Raw genomic sequence first — 26,342 nt, forward strand, 5'->3', positions numbered from 1 at the left:
GGCAGCTGGCGCCTAGGCTTGGCGGGGGCGGGGCCGCGCGCGCGCGCGTGCGCAGACGCGCCGGCGCCGCGGCGCGCGGCGACCTGAGGAGAAAGCGGCGCGGCGGGCGGAGGTGGGCTCGCGGCCCGCGCCGCAGGAGGGTAGGTAGGTGTGCGGCGGGGCCGGCGGGCGGGCGGGCGCGGGGGCCGTGGGGGCGGGGGGTCGGCTGTCACCGCGGCCCAGGCGTGCTGACCGAGGAACGCGGGGGCCGGCCGCGACGCGGGTGGGGGATCCGGGGCCCGCGGCAGGCGCTGCCCACTGCCCCCAGCGCCCGGCGGGGCGCGACGTGGGGCCGGAGCGGTCCTGGGCCCTGCGCTGGACCCCCATCCCGGCGCTGTCGGTCCGGCGGGCGGCTCAGGCGAGGCGGCGGTGGGAATGAGTTAGCTCTGGGTACTCCTTCCTCGGGCGCTTTTCGGGCTCTGCGGGGTGGGAAGTTCTCTTCTGGATTCGAAACTGCAACAGATTCTGTGATAACGCTCTGTCTTGGAAGATCTGCAAACTGCTCCCGTCCCGACCCTCCGCTTGCTCCAGGTTGGCACCCCGCCCGCCTGCCGCCTAGGTATCTACGCAGCCTCTGAGCCCTGCCCGGCGGGTCTGGGGTGACTTGTACCCTCGGGTGGCCGCTGGGCTGTGCTGGGGACAGAAACGTTTCCACAGGGCTCCTGAGCACTGTACTCCTCAGCCTTTAGAAAGCACAGCTGGGGGTCGGGGATGGGCCTGGGGAGGTCAAGGTCCTCTCCTAGGAAGGGTGTTGGTGCCCTGATGGCCTTACTCGGTAGGGGACACTTACTCGGTAGGAAGCACTGGGCCTCCTGGATCACCGCCTGCTGGGCTGACACTAAAGGCCGAGGCAGTGTGAGCACCCACTGGGCTAGGTGGTGGCGTGGGTTGACTGTTAGGATAGAGGTGTGCCTGGGAGGCACAGTCCCCACCTCATGTGGCTGTTGCTGTGATGCTGATCTTTAGCCAGCTGCTTATTCCTAATGAGGAGTCTGTCTGTCTGCCTTTCCAGGGCCAGTAGAAGCATTTGCAAGTGATTTTTTTTATTTCTTTGTATGTTTTCTCTGACGTCAGCAGGAACTTGTAGACAATTACAGGAGGGGAAAAAAAATTCTACTATTGGGAGGAATACTGGTTTACCCTACTTAAACGTGGGGGCTCCTCTCCATCTTCTTGCCCCAGCACATAGTAGCCTCCTCTAAACATTTACTTAATTGTCTTGAAGACAGGTGTGCTGGTTCTTTCCTTTTTTAAGCGATCCGGGCTGGGAGAAACAAACCAAGGTAGGAAAAGATCAAGAACTCTCGCAAAGGCATTAGTTACCATTTCTAACAGTGCTATAACCCCCAACATGTGCTTTCTCTATCCTGAAGGTTGTTCGTCATTTAATCTTCTCAGCCCTTAGCTAAAGCCTGTAGAAGCAGGGCTTATTCAGGAGCCAGTGCTTTGTTTAGAAACCAGTCTCTCCCTGGGAGCAGAGCTGGGCCGAGTCACAGTCGTCTCTGCTCCCCTATTGCCTCACAGAGAATGCTGAAATGAACTAGGTGCTGAAACGAGTGCAGTAGTTTTCGTCTGGTGAACAGTGACCTTCAGGGCACGTAGAAGTAATCTAGTTATCTAGGCAGGCTTTTCATAATGACAACAGGATTCACCTCCTGGATTTGCAAGTTCACCTGCAGGTGAGCTGTGCTAGCTGTCACTGGCCACACCTGCCAGGACTGTCCAGCCGGCCAAGTGACCTTGGGCACACCATGTTGCTCCCAAGTCTCGTTGCAGTCTGAGCCGATCTCAGAAGACATATTTAAGTGTTTCCTTTTAGATGGTTTCTGGTTTGAAGTACATAAGGACAATAAGCAGGTTATAAAAAAGCACTTAACATTTACCCTGTTCAATGTTTTACCTGTTTGAGCATACCTTCTCTGTTATGACAACTCTGTGCAGGGAAGAAAGAGAGCCTTTTCACCTCGAAGCAGCAGTTTCAGTGGCTGTTTCAAGTGTCACTTTCCAAATGGAGATAATATCAAAGAAGCGGTACCTTGGGCTTTTCACTAAAGACCAACCTAAATTCATTATTTGATGATTTTCGTTGTTCTTTAAACACAAATTTATCCAAGTCATACTTCACGTGATGAGGACTTGTGCCCCGTGCTCTGCAGCTACAGAGTTGAGGGAGCCTGTGCCCTAGAGGAGATGAGGGTGCAGTGAGGAGACAGGTCAGCGAGCTGTGGCACAGTGGGCAGCACTCCCACTGAGGTGGGCTGAGCTTGCTGTGGGCACAGAGGGGTGGAGTCCAGCTGGCCCTTGGTGGTGGCTCCTGAGAAGCACTTAAATTAAATTTTGAACATCAGGGAATTTCCTGGTTGTCCAGTGGTTAAAACTTTGTGCTGTCACTGCCAAGGGCACAGGTTCAGTCCCTGGTCAGGGAACTAAGATCCCACAAGTCATGTGGTATGACCAAAAAAAAAAAAAATTTTTTTTTTTTTTTTAAGAACAGCCACGTGAGGGAGAGACTTCTTGGCTAAGGGACAGTGTGTGAAGTACCAGGGCAGTCTCCCAGCTGTTGGAAGAAGGGCAATGGGTAGCATTGGTGTTTGGGGTGAGGAGAGGGAGATGGAGTTAGGGAGCTAGGCTAGTGGCTGTCAGGAGAGCCATGAGTACCAGTCCGCAGTTTGCATTTTGCCCTGAAAGCGGTGGGGAGCCACTCAGGGATCTTGGGTTTGTGAGTGACTGGTCAGATTGTGCCCTCATGGGTGACTTGGGGTGGGTTGGTGCAAGGCTGCACTGAGTCGGGATGGTTAACAGAACACTAGAAGGCCCAGCACCAAGGAAGGCCAGTGGGAACAAAAGAAAGAGCAAGACCACAAGACAGGTGGCCGCGGGGACGGGAAGGGCCAGGGGTGGAGGAGAACTTCGGGAACACTCCGAGGCTGGGTGACTTGGCAGGGCCGGGCTGCGCTGTATGCTGGAAGGGACAGGCCTGGAGTGGGTGACGACGGGTGTTGTGGAGAGGCTGAGCTGAGAGTCCTTAACAGCTCCTTGATAGAGACTGCTCTGGAGCCGTGAGAGCTCCTTCCTATGTGGGCATTGAAGCCAGGGTGTGGAGTGTGCCCTCCCAGGAGTGTGTATGGAGTGAGAGAAAGAAGACTAACCCTGGAGAGGCCTGATGCTTCACATGCATAGGACAGAGTAGATAAGGTAACAAAAATCTGATTGATTACCTCCTGCCTTTTAAGGGGATGGGGTCAGGATAGTGGGCTTCTTATATCTTGTCACAGAGCCTCAGGTTGTTAGTTAAACAGCAAAATGTAAGATACCAAAGGTGCAAAATCACATAATTGATTCCCAGGGCCTTCCTGTCAAATGTGTTTGCCTTTTGAGAAAGTTCCAGATTGTCACTCATCTCAAAGGACCTCATTCTCCAGCCTGAGGGTTGGTCCTCTCAGCGAGTTCTCACCACTAGATCTCTGGAAAGAGACCTTCTCAGATCCAGAGAGAGATCCGAGAACTCTGTGGGTCCTCTCGCTCTCCTCCCGGGACCCGTTTCTCAGTGCCTCAGCATTAGAGACGACAGGACTTTAGAAGGACTGTTGAGGATACAGAGGCCAAGTGTGTAGTGCTTCCTCCCAGGCTTGTCCCCACGCCGAGGGGCCGCCGGGAGGAGATAAGGAAAGGCTGGCGTTGCACAAGGAGTTCCTGTTTGCCCACAGGAGGCACAGGGCCCCACAAGGCTGTCTGGTCTCTCGACGAGTGCTGTTAGCAGTGACCTTCGCCTCTTTCGGAGCCTGCTCACGGAGGGACACAGGAGACAAGCTCTCCTTCTGTCCTGTGCAGTCCCGGTCCCCTGCCTGGCTCTTGGACCTTAGCCATCTCCGCTGGATATTGCCCACAGAGCTGCTGGCAGGGGTCACGCGTGAGCGGTCATGCTTTCTTCCTCCAGCCCGCCCAGGCTGCGCTCTCCTCTTACAGGCCATTGAGAAGCCACTATTCCCGGCTTGGCCTGTTTCACATAACCAGAAACTGTGTGTCCACCTAATTGTTACACAATTTTAATTGGATACCAATTGTTTGCTGATGGGTGATTCTGTTACCAATAAAAGCCCTCTCGCTGCGTAGATGAAGCTCAGTTACCTGATTCCCACCAAGAGCTCTCCTGGCTTCTGTCCCTTCAGCCTTCCTTTGAATCCGTTTGTCCTCATTCCCTGATTACCCTCTGTAATTCCTTTCTCGGCAGGCATGGTTCCCACCTTCCTGTCTTCCTAAACTTGTGGGCCTTAGAGGGAGCCTTAGGTGTGTGTTCACTCTGCCTGCCTCTGCTTTCTTTCCCTGCCTCCCCAGGTCGTCTCCTCCCCCACCTCCCAGCACACAGGCGCGCACTCCTTTCTCGGTAGCCCGGTGAACCCAGACCCTGTGGCTTCTTGGAGCCGATGAAGCTGGACCGTAGAAGTGTCTTTGAATATGAGCCATGAATGACACTCACTGGCCCCAAGCAGCTGTGCTCTCCAGGGCTGTTTCTGCTGCTTCCTGGGTGCAGGCCGCCTCAGCCTTCAGGATCTAGGCCAGGCGGGTGCTGGCGGGGCAAGGCTCCCAGGCCCCTCTTTCCTCATGGGCTGGGGGCCCAGACACCCTGTGCTTCTCCCTCACAGCATCCGCACCTGAGTTGGTAGGGTCAGTACATCATGTCCCCGCATCCTGAAGCTCGATGAGCAAGGGGGTGGCCTTGCATCCTCGTGTTCCAGTACTCAGCACAGTGGCATTCAGAAAACGTCTCGAATGCCTGTTGAAATGATTCAGCCTGCAAGATTCCCTCCCAGCCCACTCTGCAGTCACGCCTGAGGATGCTTGCCGAGAGCCTGCTGTGTGCCAGCCTTCGGAGGCACGCCTGTCACCCGCGCCTTGCTTGGAATTCAGACCAGTCAGGATTCTAGCTTCTGACAGCTGGGCTTCCTCCTCCTGCTTCTCATTCTGTGCAGCTAGTTGGTTTCTCCTGTGCCCTTGGGGGGTGTTTTCCCAGACCTACTGCTGGGAGGACCTTTTAAACTCTGAAGATAAAGATCCTGAATTAGCAGAGCCCCATTGCAATCCCAGCCTCCGTCTGTGGGTAGACCAAACCAGCAGCTTGCTTGAAGAAAATTAGTTCCTCATCTAGGGATCAGACCTGGGTCAGGGCATTGAAAGCACCGAGTCTCAATCACTGGACTGCTAGGGAATACCCTGCAGGAAACCTTTTTGAGTGGCTAATACCGTTAGGACTTCACCCCGCTCAGGTCCCATCCATAGGCTCAGTTGCCACCGCTAAGATCTGCATTTGAACTTGCGACGTACTAGCAGAAGGGCCAGCCAGCTGGCCTGCGGTGCTGTGACTAATACCTCCTCAGTGGTTACACCCCTTTATGCCTGGCACGTGCCCTCCATTGTGTGCCGTCAGCCAAGGGCCCCCTATCAGGTTCCCGGTAACTGGCACTGTGGAATGCCAGTTGCCACTAGTATTTGAAAAATGCCCCGTGCTGCTTCAGGGCTGAGGCAGAACCCAGCCTGCCATCTCATTGCATGAGGATGCCTGCTGGGAAGCACACATACCTAGAACACACAAGTTGCTGAATGGCCCCTGTGGTTTAGAGTTAAATTTCCTTCTCGGGCCCAAGTGGTCTGGGATTTTCCTGAGTCTCCGTCTGTTTTCTTCTCTATTTCCTCCTCCTTGGGTGCACCGAGTGTGTGATGTGAGATGCCTGGCTCCAAGTCGCAGTAGGGTAGAAGAGCTGCACTCATAAGCAGGTCATCACAGGTGTGCCAAGTTCAAACAGATTTGGAGAAGGAGGCGGGGAGGTCAGCCCTGCCTGCAGGGTTAGGAGTCTGGAAGGGCCGGTGAAGGAGGGAGCATTTGAAGCACATTCGCCTGAGAGGAGAAGGAAGAACCAGCGTGTCCCACCTTTCCCCCTTCCCATTGTCAAGACTCCTGAAGCCACCATTGGAGGGCAGGTAGGGCCAAATGCCTAAGCAGTCAGGGCCAGTGGACGGGAGAGGGTTTCAAGGGGAGAGCAGGCCAGAGCTGTTTGGGAGTCAGAGCTAGCTGCCTTTTACGGGGAGTGTGTGAAGGCTAGGAGGTTTCAGCAAAACACTTGGAGGTATGGGACCTAAGAAATCTAGGCTTAGAAGAGGATGGACGTGCCTGCTCAGTCATGTCTGACTCTTTGCGACCCCAGGGACTGTAGCCCACCAGGCTCCTCTGTCCATGGGGTTTTCCAGGCAAGAAGACTGGAGTGGGTTGCCATTTCCTCCTCGAGGCGGTCTTCCTGACCCAGGGATCAAACCTGAGTCTTCTTCATTGCAAGTGGATTCTTTACCACTGGGCCCTCAGGGAAGCCGGGAAGAGGATGGACTTCTGCAAAAGGAACATTTGAGGGACAGGAGCAGTGGCCGCCAGAGAGAGGAGGAGACGGATGAGAGGGAGGGGTTTTGGGAGGCCTGGGGGGAGGAGAGCTGAGCGCTGAGAGCAGTGGGGTCAGCTGTGTGCGTCAGAGAGATAAGATCTCAGAGGTGTCTGTTAGGTCTGGCAGCCAGGCAGTAAAGCCATCGAGGGCTTGACAGGGGAGAAAAGAAAGAGGACAGGCTTAGCTCAAGGGGAGTTTCGGATGCTGTGGTTGGGGTTGAGGGCCTGGCTAACCAGAGAGGGAGCATTACAGATGCAGGAGAGTCGGAGTCCTAAGAGTTGAGATCCAGAACCAAGGGTGGGTGGGGGTTGCAGATCAAGGGCCAGGGTCAGACAGGAGTGGGTGCTCTGGCCTGACACCCAGTTCTCGAGGAGAACGGGAGGTGTGAAGCTGTCAGCTGCTGTGGGACTAGGAGAGGGTGCCTGGAGGCAAGTGAAGGGCTTCCAGGTGTCTCCGGGGGCCTCGAGTGGGGTGGTGTGACTTTGCCTCCGTGGTTGGTGTGCAGGTGTAGAGAAGCGTGCCGTCAGGCTGGCTTCTCACGGGGATTCTGCCAAGTAGCTGAAACAGGAGCCTGTGAGTGATGGAGCGGAGGTTTGGAGGGTCGGGTCAGGCCCAGCAGACAAGGGAGTAAACCCCAAAGGGCTCGTGGGGAGGGCAGATGGACTTGTGGCAAGTGAGAGTGGGGAAGCGAAGCGCTCCAGGGCAGTCAGTGTGTTTGTAGTATGTGCCCAGGATGAAGTGCCCCTGGGGCCGGCAAGGCTGTAGACGAAGCACCAGAGATGTAAAGGCTTCTAAAGCTAGGGAGGGATTTTTTTTTTAATAGGTAAGAGGTGGATTTATTTAGAGAGAAACACACTCCACAGACTGTGTGGGCCAACTCAGAAAGCGAGAACAGCACCGGGATATGGGGCTGTCGGTTTTCAGAGGGGTGGGTAATTTCATGGGCTGGTGAGTGGGAGGAGTGTTGGTGTGGGGGTTTTGAGGTTGTGCCCTGCCCCCTTCCCTCCTGTCTTTACCCTCTCAGAGATTTTACTCCCATATTCTTACGGGAAACAGAGGGGCAATGATCTGCCCTGTGTAACTGCTTCAAGGTTGATCAGAGGCATCGACTCTGCCTTTGAAGGTGTAAAAATCTGTGGATGCCTGATCTTGGGGCCTCAGGGGCAGGACAGCTCCTTGTTTTAAGTCGGTGTGGACTGGAATGCTCACATAGCCGTCATCTTGATGTGAAGTTGTTGTAACTGCTTCCATAGCAGCCTTTCTTTGAACCTCCTTGATGAAACTGTAAGAACTCTCAGCTGTGGTGTGTGGAATCTAGTTCCCTGACCAGGGATCACACTCAGGGCCCCTGCATTGAGAGATGGAGTTTTAGCCACTGGACCACCAGGAAGGTCCTCTCCTTCAGTCTTCTGACTAAAACCATCAATGGCCAGGAGGCCCATGTCACTCTCTGGCATCTGGGGTATTCCCTCTTCCAATGCCCTGGTTCTTTGCAAAGGACACATCAATTGCAATCCTCCCTTAGTGCCCCTTCTGTCTACACAGGGTGCCCTGGTCTTGTCTGGGTGCCCCTGCGCCTAGTGGCCCACCAGAAAAACCGATTCCCCTTTGGTAGTCTCTGAGTGGACAAAATCAGTACCATCATTTGGGCCTTTTGCATATTTCTCTGGGTATCTTCAGCCTTTGCAGACAACTTCCTGTTACTGAAAACTGAGTAAGCCAATTGAAACAAATCATTCATTGGAGCCTGATGACCAGCAGATGCTTTCTGAATTTTGTGCCTGATGTCTAGGGCAGACTGGGCTATGAAGTGCTTAGTCAAAAGGGCGTGTCCCTCCAGAGAGGAGGATTCTCATTCGTGTGTTTCCTGAAAGCCTCCACTAGTCTCCCTTCGAAGACCGCAGGCTTTTCATTTTGTCCCTGTTGAAGTTTTTTTTTTTTAACATTTTTATAATTAACAGATTTTACTGTAAGTTTCTTCCAACTGAAATTATATAACTCAGATTGGGACTTGAATCCACGTACTGGGACTGGAACCCAGTCAAAATCCACGGTTTTCCAGCCGAGATCACACACCTGGTTTTCCAGCTGAGATTGCACACCTGGTTTCAGAGCTTAGTGAAGCTCACTTGGTGTCTCATCACATAAAGAATTCAGTGAGAGACAGAGTGATAGGTAAGGAGTGGATTTATTTAGAGAAAAACACTCTTAACACAGAGTGTGGGCTATCTCAGAAGGTGAGAGGGGCCTCGGAATATGGTTTGGTTAGCTTTTATGGACTGGGTAATTTCACAGGCTAATGAGTGGGAGGATTCTTTTAGCAATTTGGGGAAAGGGTGGGGATCTCCAGGAGTTGGGCCAGCACGCACTTTTTGGCCTTTGGGTCACCCTTGGAGCTGTCAGTGCCTGTGGGCGTGTCCTTTAGCGTGCCTGATACGCTGCGGTCAGTCACATGGCCGTCTGTCTCTGTCAGTGGCATTCACAAGGTAATTCCGTTGTGGGTTTGCCTCAGAGATGGCCTCGTTCACCACTCAGTGCACTGCATGGTCCCATTGTGGGAGTCAGTAAAATGTCCTCTGTGTTTTTCCTAGAGTCATCCCTCCGAGCTAGACATGCCTTAAATTCCTTTTGGGTTCCACTGCCTAGATACAGAGTCATGAAAATTTGAATATAGGGTACTTTTTAAAATTCCTGTTGTCTGAATCTTTCCTAACCCTGGAGTATATGGCCCAGAGGGATATTAGCCAGATTAACGCAACCCTTTCTAGACCCAAGCCCGAGGTGATGTGTCTAGCTGCTCAGTCTGATCAAGATTTGCACTTAGATCTTAGATGCTATCCCTCCCAAAGCAGTCTTCAACCAGGCACCAGCACCTGCAAAGTTGTTGCAAAGGGACAGCACAGAAGGTGTCCCCAGCGGCGTTGACAATGAGCAGGAGTTGCTCAGTTCAAAGTAAAGGGTCAGCACTTGTCAGTGAGTCCGTCTTGGCAGTTACACAGGTCTTCTGGGGTTAAGAGAAACGATATAAAACAGGAGTAAATGTAGAACGTAGGAGACTAAACGTCAGAGTCAAGGAACAGAGTCTGGAGTATCAAATCCTGCCTCGACAGGCCTGTCCTGGCCCTGCTGTCGGACGCGCCTGAGCATAGCCATTCCATGCCACCTTCCTACAGCAGACCAGGCCGACGGCTGCCATCCTTCTGGTCCAGAGCTAGGTTCCTGATCAGAGCCCCAAAGCATTTGGGGTTGACAGGCCTGACCGAAGCAGGCAGACATCGCTGGAGCGTCCTCCCCGGTACGCCTGGCTCGGGCATCCCACAGGCCTGTCTTGGACCAAGACCTAACTCTCAACATTTTCTTACCTTATCACTGTCCCTTCATGGCGCTTGAGATTACACACCTGGTCTTAGGACTTACTGAAGCTCAGGTTCTTGATGTCTCATCACAGAAAGAATTCAATGAGAGACAAGAAGTGGGTTTATTTAGAGAGAAACACTCCACAGACAGAGCGCAGGCCAGCTCAGAAAGAGAGCAGCTGAGGCTGGGGAGCTTTGAGCCAGGCCGGCTTGCTTGACCTTTGATGGCCTGTAGTGAGGCAGCTGAGAGAAGGGGCCCAAGAACCGAAATGAAGTGGGTGGTGGGTGGGGAGACCCTGGAGAGAGGCGGGCAGGGCCCCTGCTCTCTGGCCTGGAGGAAGTGTGCATTAAGGGAGAGGGTGGGATGGGGGGCTGTTTCCCACAAACAGGCTCCAGAGCAAGAAGAGAGCTGGAGCTCAGGCGAGGGTGGTAAAGCAGGGCAGCGAGGGAAGCGAATGCGGCGTGTCAGGCTGTGGTTGGTGGCCCTGTCACCCCGTCAGCCGCCAGCGGCTGGGGGGAGGCGGGGGGCAGGCATCTGACTGCTGAGGTCTTGGGCCGGGAGGGGAGTGCCCTCCTGCCCCATCCCTGACAGTCCCGAGCCTGTGTTGCCGAGGCCTCGGGAGTGGGCTTGAGCGTTTCCCTGGTGTCTGCCCGTGGGTGGCTGGGCACCCCAGGCCTGCCGTGAGGAGGCCAGGCTTAGACTTGGCCCACATCCTGCTCCAGACCTGCCGTGCCCAGGCCCCCCTCACCTCCCCTCTGGCTGTCCTAGTGGAGGCCACTGGATAACGCCCACCATGCCCCCTTCTCTACCTCAGAGTGCCTCCCACTCTTCCCTATTCACTGGTCCAGACGCCCTGGGCCGTGCCCCCTGCCCTGCCCCTCTACCCAAGCACCCTGAGAGCAGAGCCGCACAACCGACCCCCCAGCACAGGTCATCTGCCCTTCCCTGTCCTGCCGCCGCGTTCCTGCCTGGCCCCCTGCGTATCTTCTTTTCAGGCAGTGACCGGTCCTGTGTCTTTCTCACCCACGCTCCACACACCCTAAGGGCTGGAGTGGGGCCACCAGGTGTCAGGGACCCGTCGCCCTGCCTGCCCTCGCTGGGGCACTGCCTGAGAGGCACCACTCTCTTGGTCACGCGGGACTCCCCGGGCCCGGGACCGCTCACCTCACTGCCCGCCTCCCCGTCTGCCACCCTATCCTTGGTCTGCAGTATGCAGGGCTGGACCCAGCCTCCTTCCTCTTCCTTCTCTGTTTCCTAACCGCATTCCCAGGAAACAGGCGGGGAGTGTCCCGCGAGGAGGGAACAACTGAGACAGCCTCGCCACCGGCTGTCCTGTGGCGCAGTGACTAAGACCCGGCCAGGCTGAGCCCCGGGAGCTCAGACCTGAGCTGTTCCTGCTGCCAGGACGGGCGCAGGGCCTGGGCGGGCGGGCTGGGCAGGGGTCAGCGGGACCGGGCGGTGTCCGAGCCCCCCTCCCTCTGCGCAAGGCTGTCTCCTGCCAGCTGGGCCGCAGTCAGCTCCTCGGGGGGCTCTGGGTATGTGGAGGGGCCGTGTGCGAAGCCCATGGGGTGACAGAGGAGTCCAGGGGCCAGTGTCGGGGTGAGGGCTGATGGCTGGGTGTCTGGGCAGGGCCTCAGCACAGCAGCCCAGCTTCTCCTCCAGCCTGAGCCCTTCACAGCCCCCCAGGGAGCGCCTCCTCCACCCCAGCCCTGGGCCAGCATTCTCTGTTCACTGCTGGGGCCTTTGTCCCCCACCCCCAGGTCAGCGTGTCTGGTGGAGTCCACCCCCGCTTGTCCTGCCTCTGCTTCTGGACTCTGCCCTCTTTCCTCCTTGGCCACCAGGGTTTTCTCTGAAATGCCGATCTGATGTGTCACCTTCTGCCTGGCTCTTCTGCTCCCTCGTGTGGGGATGACAGCTCCTGCCCCAGCTCCCAGGAGCTCCCCCGTTTGCATTTGCCCCGTGCCCATTGTCACACACCCTGGGGTCCTAATCCCTCTGGCACGCATGCAGAGTCTGTGCCCTGCTGGGTGGTCAGCGCCCTGCTGGCCTCTCGTCTCACTGCGGGCGCTGTGACCATAGGTCTCCTGGAGAGCTGTCTCTTACGCTTGTGTCCCCAGGGCCCTGCCCAGAACAGGCAGCTATGGAGAAGTTTGTAAAACAAATAAAAGTTTGAGTCAAGAGGGCGGAAGGAGTGCTGGGCAGCCCCGGAGAGGCAGTTTATAAGGGGGCAGAGCGCCTAGTGTGGTTAGGTGGTTTAGAATCTCCCCAGACTTAAAATAGGGGTCTGTTTGTCACTTGAAAGCGAGTTTTTTGTTTTTCAAATCCAGTTGTTTGGGAGAATCACATTCCCCACTTACATGGTGAGGCAGGCAGAAGTTTCATGTTTCATGACCCGTCCAACCACGGCTGGAGCCGCGTGGCATGTGGAGCCAGGCTGAGGACAGGGGCGGTGGGGCTGCCCCCTGGGTGAGCTGCGCTCCTGAAGGGGGCCGTCAAGCACACTGCAGGCTAGCTCTGGAAGCTGCTGGCTGGGTTCTGCCTGTGCAGGGCCCCCAGAGCCCTCTCTGCATCCATTTCCTCACTGTGAAGTTACCTGCCGTGGGTTGAAGGAGACAGGGATGAGGTTGCATTGCCTGGCAGCCCACTGTGGAGTCTGTCCAGTGGCCCTTAAATGGGGCAGGAGGGGGCCCAGTGCGCTCTGTCCTTCGTCCCGTGACTGCTTTCTCTCCCCACCCCACTCCCTGTCTGGGGTCTACCAGGAGGGCGTCACTGGCCCTGGAGCAGAGTCGCTGGGCACAGGGGACCCGGGGCTCCTCCTACCCACTGCCGCCTCCCTCCTCCTGTGGGCACACTCAGGGAGCTCCCCAGGGGGCTCCGCAGGGAGGGCATAGCCAGGCTCCCATGACTGCTCCTGGCTGGAGCATGGTCCCCAGAACCCCCTCCTCAGCAAAGCTGCCTGGCCGAGGGCCCGTGGGGCCGCCAGCTGAGCACTGCAGAGGGGGGGCCTAACCCCCTGAGCAGAGGTCACTGAGTCCCACCAAATGCTTTATTTATTTATTTTTTTTGAATGCTTTTTTTTTAACTTTTTAAGGTAGACTTGCTTTCCATTAGGAAGCCTGGACTCTGTTCCTGAGGGAAGGCATGACAGTGACTGGAGGGGCTTCCGGGTGGGGAAATGGCCACACCAGCGGGGAGGGGTGCTGGGCAGGGCCATTCAGAGGGACCCTTCAGTCCCAAAGAGAGCAGGTGCCTCCCCGGGCCCTGGGGGAACCCTGGCTGCAGCCTCTGTGGCTGCACCGCACTGGCCCTCCTGACCCCACCCCCAGAGCCCCTGAGCTGGGAGCCGGGGGAGCGGGGAGTGCTGCCCTGGTGTGCCAGGCGGCAGGCGGGAGAGTGCTTTCAGGGAGCAGGCGCGGCTCATCCCTATGGCGGTCAGCTGTTAGTCTGGCTGCTGGGGCGAGTCCCTTCCCTGCCCACACTCGGGTAACTGGGACTCCTCCGCACCCCCACCCCGGTGTTTCACTGTGCCCGGAGTACCGGACGCCCTCCCCTCCTCCAGCACCCCGGTCCCTTCCGCCTAGGGGCCCTCGCTCTTCTTGTCAGGAGCAGCCTTTCCTCAGCTACTCTGTCAGCTTCCGTCTCAGCACTTACGCTCGGATGGGGGAGACCCCCTGATGACTCCCCCTAAAGTGGCCACCACTCTCTGGACCGGCTGTGTGGCATCCCTACTGCCCGAAAGGACCACTGTCAGCTGTTCTTGTGAGTCCAACAGGAGGAAGTAGAGTGGAATTTTTCCTGTTTGCCCAGAATTGCATATTAGGCCCAAGCTCAGGGCAGAAACGCAGAGTTCCTTCCTGTGATCCAAGGCTGGGAGCCGTGGCCCCGGGCAGCCCTGCCCGCAGGCTGATGGACAGGCACCCCCAGCGGCCTGCCCTGCCCCTCTGCAGTGAACTTGAGACTGGGGGTGGGGTGGCCCCAGGGCGAGTGCAGAGTTTATGATTAGAATTCGTTCCCTCCCTCACCTTCCTGAGGCCAAGGGAAAGGTTTTCCAGGGCCCCTGCTGGCCAGGAAGAGTGGCCACCTGCCCCGGGCTGCCGCAGGGCTAGAGGGAGAGAGTGGGCTGTACCTGTCCCCACGCCCGGCCAGCGTGCCAGGCGGAGAACTCGACCCACAGGCGCCGTGCGGGGCTCAGGGCCCAAGCCAGGCTTGTGTTCGTGGGCTCTGTTTTAGAGACATCTGTGTTCAGGGAGGAGGTGCGGCTTTCCTGAGGCCAGCCCAGCCAGCGGCAGGGCAGACTCGAGCCCAGCCCAGTGGCTTCAGACTGGCTCGCTCCCTGCTGGAGCTCCAGCCAGCCTCTACGACTGCCCGCCGGGTGAGGGTGGGAGCACGGCTGCCTTCCTGGGCCCGGCCCCTCTGTTGGGTGCTGGGTGCTGCGAGAGCAGGTGAGACCTGCGTCCCTTGCGGGGCAGGTGGCGTGGACGGTGTGGATGGTGTGGCCAGCCGTGGGAGGGACAGCTGGGGAGGCCGTGTGGCCCAGGTGAGGGTCCTGCCTGGTGACTGTGTCTGTTTCCTGGCTGCTGCCTCCCCCTCCCCGCAGCCATCATGTGCTGTGAACGCCTGCACTCGTGCGTGCAGGAAGCAGCTTCATGAACTCAGATGTGAGGGTGGTGGCCTTAGGGAGGAGAGACAGTGGGATTGAGCGGTAACTTAAGCAGGACTGTGCGTTTGTACTCTGTGATTTTGTGTTAGTTGATGTTTTTGTGATTATGCATTCATGTAAAAACCAAACCAGACAAAAAGCTGCCCTGGGACCTGGCTTCATTGACCCCTCAGGAGGTCAGCACAACTTTGTTTGCCCTTCTCCAGAAATGCTCTCAGGTGGGAGGAGGCCTGCAGGGATCCAGAGAGTTCCTCTGGGCTCTTCTGCTCCTGTCTTTGCCTCGGAGTCCCCGGCCACTTGTTGCAACAAATAAAATTGTGGGGGGCTTCCCTGGTGGTCTAGTGGTTAGTGCTCAGGTGCTTCCACCGCAGGGGGCGTCGGTTTGATTCCTGGTAGGGAACTAAGATCCAACATGCCGTGCGGCACAGCCAGAAACAACAAGGAAACAAAACACAAAACGTTGGTCTGCTTCTCCCTGAAGGTCCTTTCTGAAGGAATTTACAAGGTACAATAACCGTTTTTGGAGTTTCCAGTTTAATATTCAACCTGAATCTTAGGCCAGCTGAGTGAGGTTTGGCACTGTCCTGCCCCGCTCTTGTTCTGTTTATAAACATGCTTATTGCCCTGACAAGGAGCAGGTTCTATTCAAGAAAACAGGATAGGCCTGGGGTCCCTCCAGAGGTTAGTGTGCTCGGAGCCTAGAGTGAAGGATGAGACTCTATAGGTAATTTGCAGCCTGGGGAAACGGGGGCCCCTAACTGCTGTCCTTCCCAGGATAGAGCAGACAGACTGGGGTTCTTTTCTGGGGAAGGAATTTTCAGCATTTGCGGCACCTGGTCTCGCTGCAGGCAAGGCTCTTCCAACGGGACGAGGTAAATGGATGTTGTCAACAAAACTTCATTTCTGTGGGAAAGTCCCTGTAAAGACATATATCCAGGGACTTGGACAGACACTCAGCTGTGTTCACAGCAGCATTACTCCCAACAGCTGGAAGGTAGGAACAACCCAGATGTCCATCGACAGACAAAGCGTGTTTTGTGCATACAGTGGGATATTATCAGCTACAAGGAGGAATGAAGTTCTGATGTTGCAGGGGGCAGAGATGAACAGGTGGGGCTTTTTATGATACTATAATAAGGTTACATGTCATTTTACATGTGTCCAAACTCATAGAATGTATGACACCAAGAAGGAATCCTCATTAATTCATAGATTCCGTGATGTGTCAGTTTAAGCTCATCAGTTGTAGCAAATGTCTCATCTGTGGGGAAGGTTAATAATGTTGAGGCTGTGCCTGCGTGGACAGAGAGTATGTGAGACCTCTGTACTATCCTCTCAATTTTGGACCTAAAACTGCTCTAAATAATAGTTTTGAGTTTTAAAATATATATCATACATGGGCTTCCCTGATAGCTCAGTTGGTACAGAATCTGCCTGCAATGCAGGAGACCCCAATTTGATTCCTGGGTTGGGAAGATCCGCTAGAGAAGGATAGGCTACCCACTCCAGTATTCTTGGGCTTCCCTTGTGGCCCAGGTGGTAAAGAATCCGCATGGAACACAGGAGACCTGGGTTCGATCCCTGGGTTGGGAAGATCCCCTGGAGAAGGGAAAGGCTACCCACTCCAGTATTCTGGTCTGGAGAGTTTCATGGGCTACAGTCCACGGGGTGGCAAAGAGCTAGATACAACTGAGTGACTCTCATGTTCACTTTCGTATTCTTATCCATGCTGTCAACCCTGATGAACCTTGAGGACATTATGATCAGTGAAATAAGCCAGACACTAAAGGACAGATATTGTATGATTCTACTAATACTAGGTGCCTAGAGTGGTCGAATTCATAGAAAGCAGGGTGGTGGTTACCAGGGGCTGGAGGCTGGGAATTGGGAGTTGGTGTTTAATGGGTGCAGAGTTTCATTTGGAGAGATGAAAAAGTTCAGAGATGATGCTGATGGTGGTGCAGCCTTGTGAATGTTCTTAATGCCACTGAACTGTACACTCACAGATGTTTAAAATGGTAACGTTTGTCATGTATATTTTTAACAATTAAAAACAACAATAAAATTCTGTAAAGCAATTATCCTTCAATAAAAAATTTAAAAAACAACCACCATGTTAAGGTGCTTTCTCAAGACACATACAGATTTTACCTTACAGTTCTTTCCACTCAGTATTTTTAAAGTATTGCTTGCTTTTTCTGTTTTCAGATAAATGTTCTTGATGCAAGCAAGACAGGAATGCTCTGATCATTTACCGAAGATCACTGAGGCAAACAAACCTTTGTGAGATCTCCAGACAGTGTACCATCCCAGGCAGAAAGGTTAGTCTGAGGTGCGTGGTTAGCACTTCTGTGCCGAGGACAGTAGCCTCTGGCGAAAACAGACATCAGACTGTGGCAGCCTTCCAAGCGCTCGGCTTCCATCTCGCTGTCCCCATGCGGCTGGACTCAAATAGCACCTGTTACCCGTTTTGTTAAAAAATGGCTACAGGAGTCTCAATAGATGCCCATAATGGAGAGAGCTAAGTTGCTCAGTTGTGTCCGACTCTTTGCGACCCCGTGGATGTAGCCCACCAGGCTCCTCCGTCCATGGGATTCTCCAGGCAAGAATACTGGAGTGGGTTGCCATTTGCTTCTCCAGGGGATCTTCCCGACCCAGGGATCGAACCCAGGTCTCCCGCATTGCAGGCAGACGCTTTAACCTCTGAGCAACCAGGGAAGCCCGCCCATAATGGAGAGATGGTACCAAATCCCCCAATACCTCCGGCTCATTTGGTTCCAGAAATTTCTGATTGTGAAGCTGTGACACCTTCCGTTTATTTCTCCACCCTCATGTCTTCTTCCCACCAGTGACTCTTCTGTGGAATGCCTGCCTGCAGCTTAGCTGCTGTTTTTAGAAAGTTAAGAGCCAGTATCCAGGTTCCAGGCCAGTGACCGTGGGGCAGAGTAGGTGTGTATCCTGCTCATGACACACGGCAGGGCAGAGGCTGTGAACCTGTGCGAGCTGGAACGTGGTGTCTGGTGACCTTCCGGACCAGCGGCTCATTTCAGAGGCTCCCAGGCTGCAAAGGGAAGAGTGAGGGCCAGGTGGGCCACCACCCCTGAGCAAAGAGGTATTTACAGCTGAGTCAGCCTCTCAAAGCCTTTTCTCATGACCCAGAGCCTGTGTGACCTCTCCCAGTACCTGCAGAAGCCCTATGAAAAGAAGTTATGCTCCAGAATCCGTAGTGAATTCTCAAGAATATCCACTTATCTTAAAGGGAAGCCCTACTGATAACTTTGTAGAAACATTAAAACAGACTCTTTTTTTAAATGTAAACCTTCATGCCACGTGCGTTATTAAGCATGGTTTTTAATCCTGTAGGGCATGGGATGGCAGACAGGTTAGCCAAGAAGCCTCGGAGAGGGTGCCGGTGGATGTAGCTGCCCTTTGACCCCTCCTGCCCCCGACCCCGGGCACTCCCTGCACGATGCACCCCCCAGCCTACAACTGCTTTGTGGACAGAGACAAGATGGACTCGGCCATCCCGGACCTGGGGCCCAAGGAGCTGAGCTGCACGGAGCTGCAGGAGCTGAAGCAGCTGGCACGCCAGGGCTACTGGGCCCGTAGCTACGCCCTGCGGGGGCAGGTGTACCAGCGCCTGATTCAGGACATCCCCTGCCGCACAGTCACCCCTGATGCCAGCGTGTACAGAGACATTGTTGGCAAGATCGTGGGCAAGCACAGTAGCACCAGCCTGCCCCTGCCCGAGTTTGTGGACAACACGCAGGTGCCCAGCTACTGCCTGAACTCAAAGGGCGAGGGCGCTGTGCGCAAGATCCTGCTGTGCATCGGCAACCAGTTCCCCGACGTGTCCTTCTGCCCCGCACTGCCCGCCGTTGTGGCCCTGCTGCTGCACTACAGCGCCGATGAGGCTGAGTGCTTTGAGAAGGCCTGCCGCATCCTGGCCTGCAACGACCCCAGCAGGAAGCTGGTAGACCAGAGCTTCCTGGCCTTCGAGTCCTCCTGCATGACGTTCGGGGACCTGGTGAACAAGTACTGCCAGGCGGCCCACAAGCTGATGGTGGCCGTGTCGGAGGACGTCCTGCAAGTGTACGCAGACTGGCAGCGCTGGCTCTTCGGGGAGCTGCCCCTCAGCTACTTTGCCCGCGTCTTTGACGTCTTCCTGGTGGAGGGTTACAAGGTGCTGTACCGCGTGGCACTGGCCATCCTCAAGTTCTTCCACAAGGTGAGGGCGGGGCAGCCGCTCGAGTCGGACAACGTGAAGCAGGACATCCGCGCCTTCGTCAGGGACATCGCCAAGACCGTATCTCCCGAGAAACTGCTGGAGAAGGCGTTTGCCATCCGCCTCTTCTCTCGGAAGGAGATTCAGCTCCTGCAGATGGCCAATGAAAAAGCTCTGAAGCAGAAGGGCATCACTGTCAAGCAGAAGAGGTAGGCAGGCCACTGGGGCCACCTCTGGGGCCCAGATGGGGTGGGGCCTGTGAGGAAGCACCCTGGGGGCTTGGGGCCTGAGCTTGTCCGGCTGGCTGGCCAGTAAGCCCTCCGTGCGCATGCAGAAAACCACCGGCCAGGGGACAGGGCCTGCCTGGCGCAGCTGCAGGTGGCCAGGGCAGCTGTGGGCGTGGGGCCTGTGGCCGAGGTGGAGGCTGGAGCCGTCGGTGGGGCCCATGGGCCCAGGAGGGAGCCAGGCTGGCCTCGCTGAGTCACTCTGGGGCCGCTCTTGCTGCCCGCCCCTCAGCTCCGGGCTCCCGTGCTGGTGGCCCCCCGTCCTGAGCACAGCCACCTGGGGAGCCAGCCTGGGGAGGGCCCATGTGTCCTGAGACATCAGCGGCCGCTGCTGTGCCCCAGCTGTAGGTGTGGAAGCCTTTCTTGTGGGCCAAAGGCAGGCGTGTCCTGGGTGTTAGTACTTGCCACTAACCTCTCCTTGTCTGTTTTATTTTTCTGCCTCTTCTCCGTGTCCGTTGCTTCCTCCTGTTTTTCAGTGTTTCACTTTCTAAAAGGTAGGTCTGGAAACCGTGTCTCCACACCTGGCTCCTCTCTTTTTCCAGCCTGGCTGCTTGCTCTGGCTCTCTGGGCTGGCTTCAGCAGTGCTGCCACAGAGCCTGGCTGATGTTCAGGCCCGTCTGTCTGTCTGTCTGCCTGCTGTCAGTGCTTGGCTGGCTTGGAAGCATTGTCTTGCCAGAGCTGACTCTCTCTGTCCCCATTTCTTAGAGAAGGGGCTTTCGTTCCCGCCCCTGGGCTGGGCTCTCTCCCCTCTGTAGCGGGGTGGGAGCAGGACTCCAGGGCCGGCTCTACCCCGTGCCCTCCTGAGGGCCCCTAGGACCAGGCTCTGACCTGGCTCCACAGGTAAGAAGTTCCCTCCAGGCTGAGGTCCCACGAGAGGCTTGCCCCTCCTGGGAGGGGGTGGGGTGCATGGCTGGGGCTGGGGCTGCAGCTGTGCTCTGACCTTTGCCCGCTCCCACAGGCAGTTCGTGCACCTGGCCGTTCATGCAGACAACTTCCACTCAGAGATCGTCGGTGTGAAGGAGATGAGAGACATCTGGTCGTGGGTCCCTGAGCGGTTCGCCCTCTGCCAGCCCCTCCTGCTCTTCTCCTCGCTGCAGCATGGATACAGCCTGACCAGGTAGCGCCCTGGAGGCAGGGCCCTGGGCCTGCCCCCTCGAGGGGCCAAGGTCTGGACTCCAAGGGCCAGACAGAGCAGAAGGGGTGGGGTTGCCCAGCTTCTCATCCTGCCCTCACGTCCTGGAGGTCACAGTCCAGCTGGACCCAGGCCTGCAGACACGGGTACCTGGGCAAGGCCCTGCCTCTTCCTGGGGCCTAGACTTGGGAGCTCCTTTTCTGAGCATCTCTCACTCCAGGGCCACCCCCACTGCAGGAGTTAGGGTTAGAGTCACTGCAGCACACGCAGGGCTCCGCAGTCTCACACAGGCATGGTGGTGGTCAGGCGCAGACTCCCCCGCCCCCGAGCTTACAAAACTTCAGGACAACTCGAGGCGGCCGGCCTTGGATACTGCTCTTCCACCCCCATTTCACCAGTCCACACCAGGTCCATCTTGGCCCTATGGGCTGTGCTGGGCCCTGGCCAGTGTCCAGGGGATTCTGGCAGGCTTCCCCCGAGGCACCCCATCTCCCTGGGGTGCTCTGCCAGGTGCCGCCCCGAGAGCCTCAGGTGGCTTCTGACCTGCGCTCTGCCTTGGGTCATGGGCAATGCAGACAGAGAGGCCCATGATGGACACTGTCAAGCGGCACCCACACATTCTGGCATAGCTAGCCAGTGTGGTGTGGGAGGCCCACAGAGGGATGCTAGCCAAACCCTGGGCACCTGCGCTGGCACACCAGTGGCCTCAGGCCTCCTCCTGGCTCCCTGGTGCTGCCAGCGCCCAAGAACACTCCGAGCTTTCCCAGAGCACAGACCTGTTCCTCTGGTTCTGGCTTCCCCAAAGCACTTGGCGCATGGCTATCTGCTAGGGGCCATCTGCCCTGCCGCTTCTGCTCTGGGCATATCAGGGCAGAATGTCCAGGGCTCTGACCGCTTGGCTTACGGCCTCCTGGCTGGGGCTCCCTGTTGGCAGAAGCACCCAAGCCCAGGTGTTGCCATCTAAGCCATGTGCCTGGTTCCTGGGAGAGGAGGATGGGCCGGTGTCAGGTCCATCCGCCCTGGGCAGCCAGGGTCAGTAGCGGCTGGGGGAAGGGAGGCAGAGGCGGGCGCTGCTGTCAGACTGGCAAGGGCGTTCTCTGCCCCCAGGTTCTACTTCCAGTGCGAAGGACGAGAGCCCACTGTCCTGCTGATCAAGACTACACAGAAGGAGGTAAGGACCAGCCAGGGGGACCCTGGCTCCTGGCCTTTTGGGAGGGTGGGTGTTCCCTCGTAGCCCCCACCCAGGTTTCCTGGGCTTAGGGATACAGAGCAGGGCTTGCCCTCCACAGAGAGGTAAATCTAGCCTCTTCACATGACCCCCCAGTTCCCAGGGCCTCCCTGTTCCCCTGGGGGTCCAGACCCCCAGCCTGACCAGCCCGGCAGTCTAGGGGAGCTCTGCAGAAATGCCGGGTGAGCGAGGCCCCACGCCCTCCTGCAGCAGTCTGCCGGCGCCTTCCCCTCCTCCACCCCGGCAGGGAGTTCTCAGAGCCTTGTTCTCTGCAGTGGCTGTCATCTGGAACGTACTTAAGGTGTCTAGAAAAGTGAGCACCTCCGTCCTGGAGCGTCTGCGTGCTGTGGTGGCTCCCAGACACCCAGCTGCACCTGCAGGACTGTCTCCTCAGCCTCAGACCTTGCGTCCGGCTCCCGGGAGGAGCCCGGGGGTCTGTTACAGCAGGTGACCCGAGTGTCAGATATCTCCGTAACCACTCGGAGGAGTGCCTCTAATGGTGAAATCAGGCATCTTGCTGGCTGATAGGAGGCCTGGGAAGTGTTTCTTGAGCAGGTGCCTCCTGGAAGCTCCCATCTGAGGGGTCTCCCTGGGCTGATACCCATAGTTGGAGTGTGGACACTGGCTTGTCCCCAGGCTTCCGTGCCCAGGTGGGAAATGGAAATATCCCAGGAGCCGACAGCGGGCAAGGCAGCCTCCAAGCCTGAGCCCTGCCAGTCCCCACTCCATACTTCAGCCCTGGCCCTCCAGTGGGCTGGAGGGTGTGGGGCTGTGGCTGAGCCTCGGCTCTCAGCTGCCCTGAGTGCTGGGGGGCTCCCGTGGGCACTCCAGGTGCAGCCTCCCCCTGGGCCTTCCTCCCCAGGTGTGTGGCGCTTACCTGTCAACAGACTGGAGTGAGAGAAACAAGTTTGGGGGCAAGCTGGGCTTCTTCGGGACCGGAGAGTGCTTCGTGTTTAGGGTGAGTGGGCCCCCCGTGAGAGGTCACCCCCTCACGTGACCCTGCTTACTTCCAGACGCGACTCCGTCACCTGCTGGGTGTGACCCTTAGAGACGAGCTCCAAGAACAGGCAGCCCTCTGCGGCACGGTGTGCGCTGGCTCCCACCCCTAGCTCGGGTCCTCACACTGGGCACGGACGATGAGCCCTGGGGGAGAGCGGGCACCGCGGGTCAAGTCCTCACACCAGCCTTTGTCCTCAGCTGCAGCCCGAGGTCCAGCGCTATGAGTGGGTAGTCATCAAACACCCAGAGCTCACCAAGCCCGCATCCCTGGAGTCTGCCACCGTTCCACCCTCCCCCAGCCACTCTGTGTCCTCTGAGCCCGCAGACCGCCTCTCGCCGTTCCTGGCTACTCGACACTTCAATCTGCCCTCCAAGACGGAGTCCCTGTTCATGGCGGGGGGCAGCGACTGCCTCATCATAGGTGGGTGCCGCCCTCCACGTCCGGCCGGCTCCTGTCTGTCCGCGGTCACTTAGCTGAGAAGAGGGTACAGGGTCATGGGTGCCGAAGCCGCGGGCCAGTCCTGGCTGAGCCGGGTGGTAGGTGCCTCATCTGAGGGACAGGCAGAGCCCCCGCAATGGCAGGAAGAAGGCAGCAGATCGTTGGGGGTGGAGCAGGCACATGGGGAGCATGGGACCTGAGGCTGCATGCTGGGAGACGGGGGACAGGTTGGAGTAGAGAGCAGCCCCGTGGCTTTACAGAGGCCTCTGGCAGGGCTGGACAAGGCCGGCCCAAGACTTGCCTGGTCCGAAGGGAGAGGCTTGGGAGCAAGAGGAGGGTCCCCAGGGGCAGCGCTTGCCAGAGGGCAGCCACTGACCGAGTGTCCCGCAGGTGGAGGGGGCGGCCCGGCGCTGTACATCGATGGGGACCTGAACCGGGGCCGCACGGGCCACTGCGACACTTTCAACAACCAGCCCCTCTGCTCTGAGAACTTCCTTATCGCCGCCGTGGAGGCCTGGGGCTTCCAGGATCCTGACATCCAGTGACGGGAGTGAGCCAATGGTGACTGAGCTGCCGCTGCCGGTGGGGAGAGGTGGGGGTGGTACCTGGGCCCCTCCTCATGGAGGTGGCGGTGAGTGCCCCACATATGTGGGCACTATCAAGGTGCAGCTGGGCACAGTACTTATCTAGGCAGTGGTGCCATGGCCGCAGCTGGCCCTCCCGGACCTGCGGTACTTGCTACTCGTTCGTCCTGGACTCAGGCCCTGGCTGGCCTCTGGGCAGGCATCCCGTGCGGGAGGCCGGGGTCTATGGCCCCTGAGCCTCAGTCCCCTGCGGTGAGAGGGTACTGGGGCTGGGCGAGCCGGCTGGGGCCAAGGAGCCTGCCCAAGTGTGGGCACACGGCTCCCCCTGCTGGTGCCTCTGGGAATCTCCCGAGGAGCCCCTGCAGCTCCTGCTGGCCTGCTACAGTTGGGGCCCTGGGGCTGTGGGTCCCCGGAGACCGCAGGCGCTCTGTTGACTGTTCCTGGCGGGAGCATCTGCCTGGAGCTTCTGACTCAGTTCCCGCCTCCCCTGGGCCCCCTTTGGACAGGAACCGCTGGTGAAAGCAGGGAGGACGAGCCGCGTGCAGGGCTCCGGGCCTTTACCCAGGGAGGGCCAAGGGCCGGAGGGGACGGTGCTTGTCCTTGTGTTTCTGCAGAGCCTGAAGCCTCTGCTGGGCCTCAGGGTAGAGTTACGCCTGGAAGGGCCCTCTGGGACGGACCCCACACCAGCCAGCAGTATTTCTGGGCCCTGCTTGGAGAAGCCGGGACCCACGGAGCCTTCTGCAGCCTCCTCTTCTCCAGTTCCGGGCCTCCTTAGCTCCCCAAGCTCCCTGCCATGGCCCCACTTGACTGCAGTGACCTAGCCTGGGGTCCTGTCCGACCCCTCACATGCGCTGTCTTATCACGCCTCCCCCACCTGGTGCCACCCGCCCTCCCAGCTCCTGCCACATGGACCTTCCTGACGCACCATCTTTGCGTCCATCTCACAGTGCCGCCTGGGCCTGCAGGGCGGCCCTCCACCCGTGATTCCCTCAGCTGGTCCTGAGGGCCCGGCCACCCAGTGGGAGGAGAGACGTGGACACTCCAGGGCTGGGGATCCTGTCCCCTCGGTGCCCCATGCACCCCCACCCCTGTGCTCATCCTGCAGGGCGTGCATCCTCCCTGCCCACCTCCTCAGATGTCCCCCGAGCCCAGCCGTGGCGATACGGAAGGACACACCAGGAACCCTGTGTGGCTTTGGGCAGGCCGGTGAACCTATCTGGAACTCAGTTTCCCCAACTGTAAAATGGGGCCGTTCACCCTGCGCTGCCATCCCCGCAGGGCTGCTGAGAGGCCTGCAGAGGGGAGAGGTGCTGGCGGCGGGCAGCTTCCTCCCCAGACACCACAGCCCTCGCTGCCCCTCCTCGAGCTCCCTCAGCCCTCACCTGTGCTTCGGTGTTCATTAAACGGCTGTGTGAACTGCAGGGATCCGAGTCTGCTTTCTTCAACCAGAGGGACCTCCCCAGGTGCCCCGCCCCACCCTGGCTCACCTCCTGCTTGTCAGTCTGGTCACGGAACATCAAAGGCCTTTTCAATGCGAGGCCTTTCAGAAGCAGCTGAAGGCACACCTGAGCACCCTTTCATGCCCCTCTGTGAACCTCCTGATCTGCAGAGTTCTTTTCCTGCTGAGTAATTCCACAGGATCCTCTGAGACTGCCCCAGGGCCCCCCTCCACCCCACTCGGCAGTGGCAGCTGATGAGTCACCATTTCTGTACATGAGATCTTTGTGTGTGCATGCACGATACTCGCTTTCTTTGAATTTCGTATCTTCTCCCTAACTTTTCTGCTAAACTAAAAGTATGTGTGATTATTATCTTCAAATTTTTTATTCTGATTCCTGTCCTTGTTATCTGATATTCGGTCTTCCCAAATAGAGTATAATGAATTTTGTTGCCATTCTCTGTTATTTCTTCCTGATTATTATTACCATTTTCTGTTAAAAATTAGCCAAAGATTTATGGAATAGTACAGTGAATTACATTTGTTTTTCTAGAAACATTTGAAAATGTGTTTTAAGAAAAAAATTGAACATAGTTTAAAGCAGTTCATTATCAAAGTAGACTGTATGCATTTAAGGGTTCAGAAAATCAGTTTTCCTAAAACAGTTTATATTACAAGAGTAAGTCCATTGTATTTTATGAGTTTTTCCATTTTAATTATTGAATTAAAATAAGTATTCAATTTTTCCTATTTTTATACATTCTTTTTTTTTAGTTTTTCAGGGCAACTTGTTTTAGAAAATTCTGAAGATTTCACAAGGTCTTCAAATTTATCAATTTCCTGAAGCCACAGAGCCCTTAAAATAATCTCCTTACATAGCTTATATTTAGGAGATTCAGTTTTTGTTGCTTTATTTTGAGATAATTTTAGACTTACAGAGGAGTTTCATGGAGGGAATAGAGCTCCCTCCCCCACCCCCACCATTCCCAGCTCATTTATGAAACCCAAGAAATGAACATTCGTAGTCACTGGAAACTTAAACTGCAGCCTGTACTCAGAGTCCCTGTTTTTCTGTAGTGATTTTTGTTGCAGGAACAGATCTAATCTTTACAACTGTTTATTTTCCCACATTTTAATTAAATTCTGAATGTCGTCAAATTTGCCTAACACCGATCTTAGGAACACATCGCCATAATGAGGCCGTCCAGTGCATCTCAGCCACCCTCCCCATGTCGTCTCTGCACAGAGAAGTCGCCGGGTCAGGCGGGAGTGCCCGGGCACACCGTGAAGTGTCTCACCTGATGTCGTCGAGTTCGGCAGAAAGGAAAGTGTGTGCATTTTTTAAAATAACCTGTTGTGGAAAAGGAGTTTATGTTCTTCATTATATCTGTCAGGTCACGTGGCTGGTGGCTGGCGCTAAAATGCCTCCCACATGTGCAGACCACTTGTTTCACCCTACCACGGGGAATTCGTCCACACCGTGCTTGGGGCCAAGGAAGCAGAGTCAGCAGACATGTACTGTGACAAGG

The 26,342-nt window shown here is 56.7% G+C and overlaps 1 protein-coding gene across 5 annotated transcripts; it reads left to right on the plus strand.

Moving 5' to 3' along the window:
* TBC1D24 (TBC1 domain family member 24) lies at positions 1-24,796 on the plus strand. 5 transcript variants are annotated; one of them, XM_055561395.1, is made up of 11 exons: positions 38-144; positions 4,375-6,015; positions 16,693-16,805; positions 17,848-18,918; positions 19,470-19,487; positions 19,952-20,110; positions 21,233-21,296; positions 22,216-22,311; positions 22,551-22,773; positions 23,182-23,352; positions 23,990-24,796. In XM_055561395.1, exons 4-10 carry the CDS (start codon positions 17,954-17,956, stop codon positions 23,334-23,336), a joined length of 1,680 nt encoding a protein of 559 aa, XP_055417370.1. In that variant the 5' UTR covers positions 38-144; positions 4,375-6,015; positions 16,693-16,805; positions 17,848-17,953; the 3' UTR covers positions 23,337-23,352; positions 23,990-24,796. The 5 variants fall into 5 exon arrangements, with proteins under 5 accessions (XP_055417371.1, XP_055417373.1, XP_055417370.1 ...); XM_055561396.1 differs by lacking the exon at positions 4,375-6,015 and having other exon boundaries at positions 1-144; positions 23,182-24,796; XM_055561398.1 differs by lacking the exon at positions 4,375-6,015 and having other exon boundaries at positions 17-140; positions 23,182-24,796.
* The last annotated feature ends 1,546 nt before the right edge of the window (positions 24,797-26,342 follow it).

The sequence above is a fragment of the Bubalus kerabau genome, chromosome 23, assembly GCF_029407905.1.
Source record: "Bubalus kerabau isolate K-KA32 ecotype Philippines breed swamp buffalo chromosome 23, PCC_UOA_SB_1v2, whole genome shotgun sequence".
In the NCBI taxonomy this organism is placed as follows: domain Eukaryota; kingdom Metazoa; phylum Chordata; class Mammalia; order Artiodactyla; family Bovidae; genus Bubalus; species Bubalus kerabau.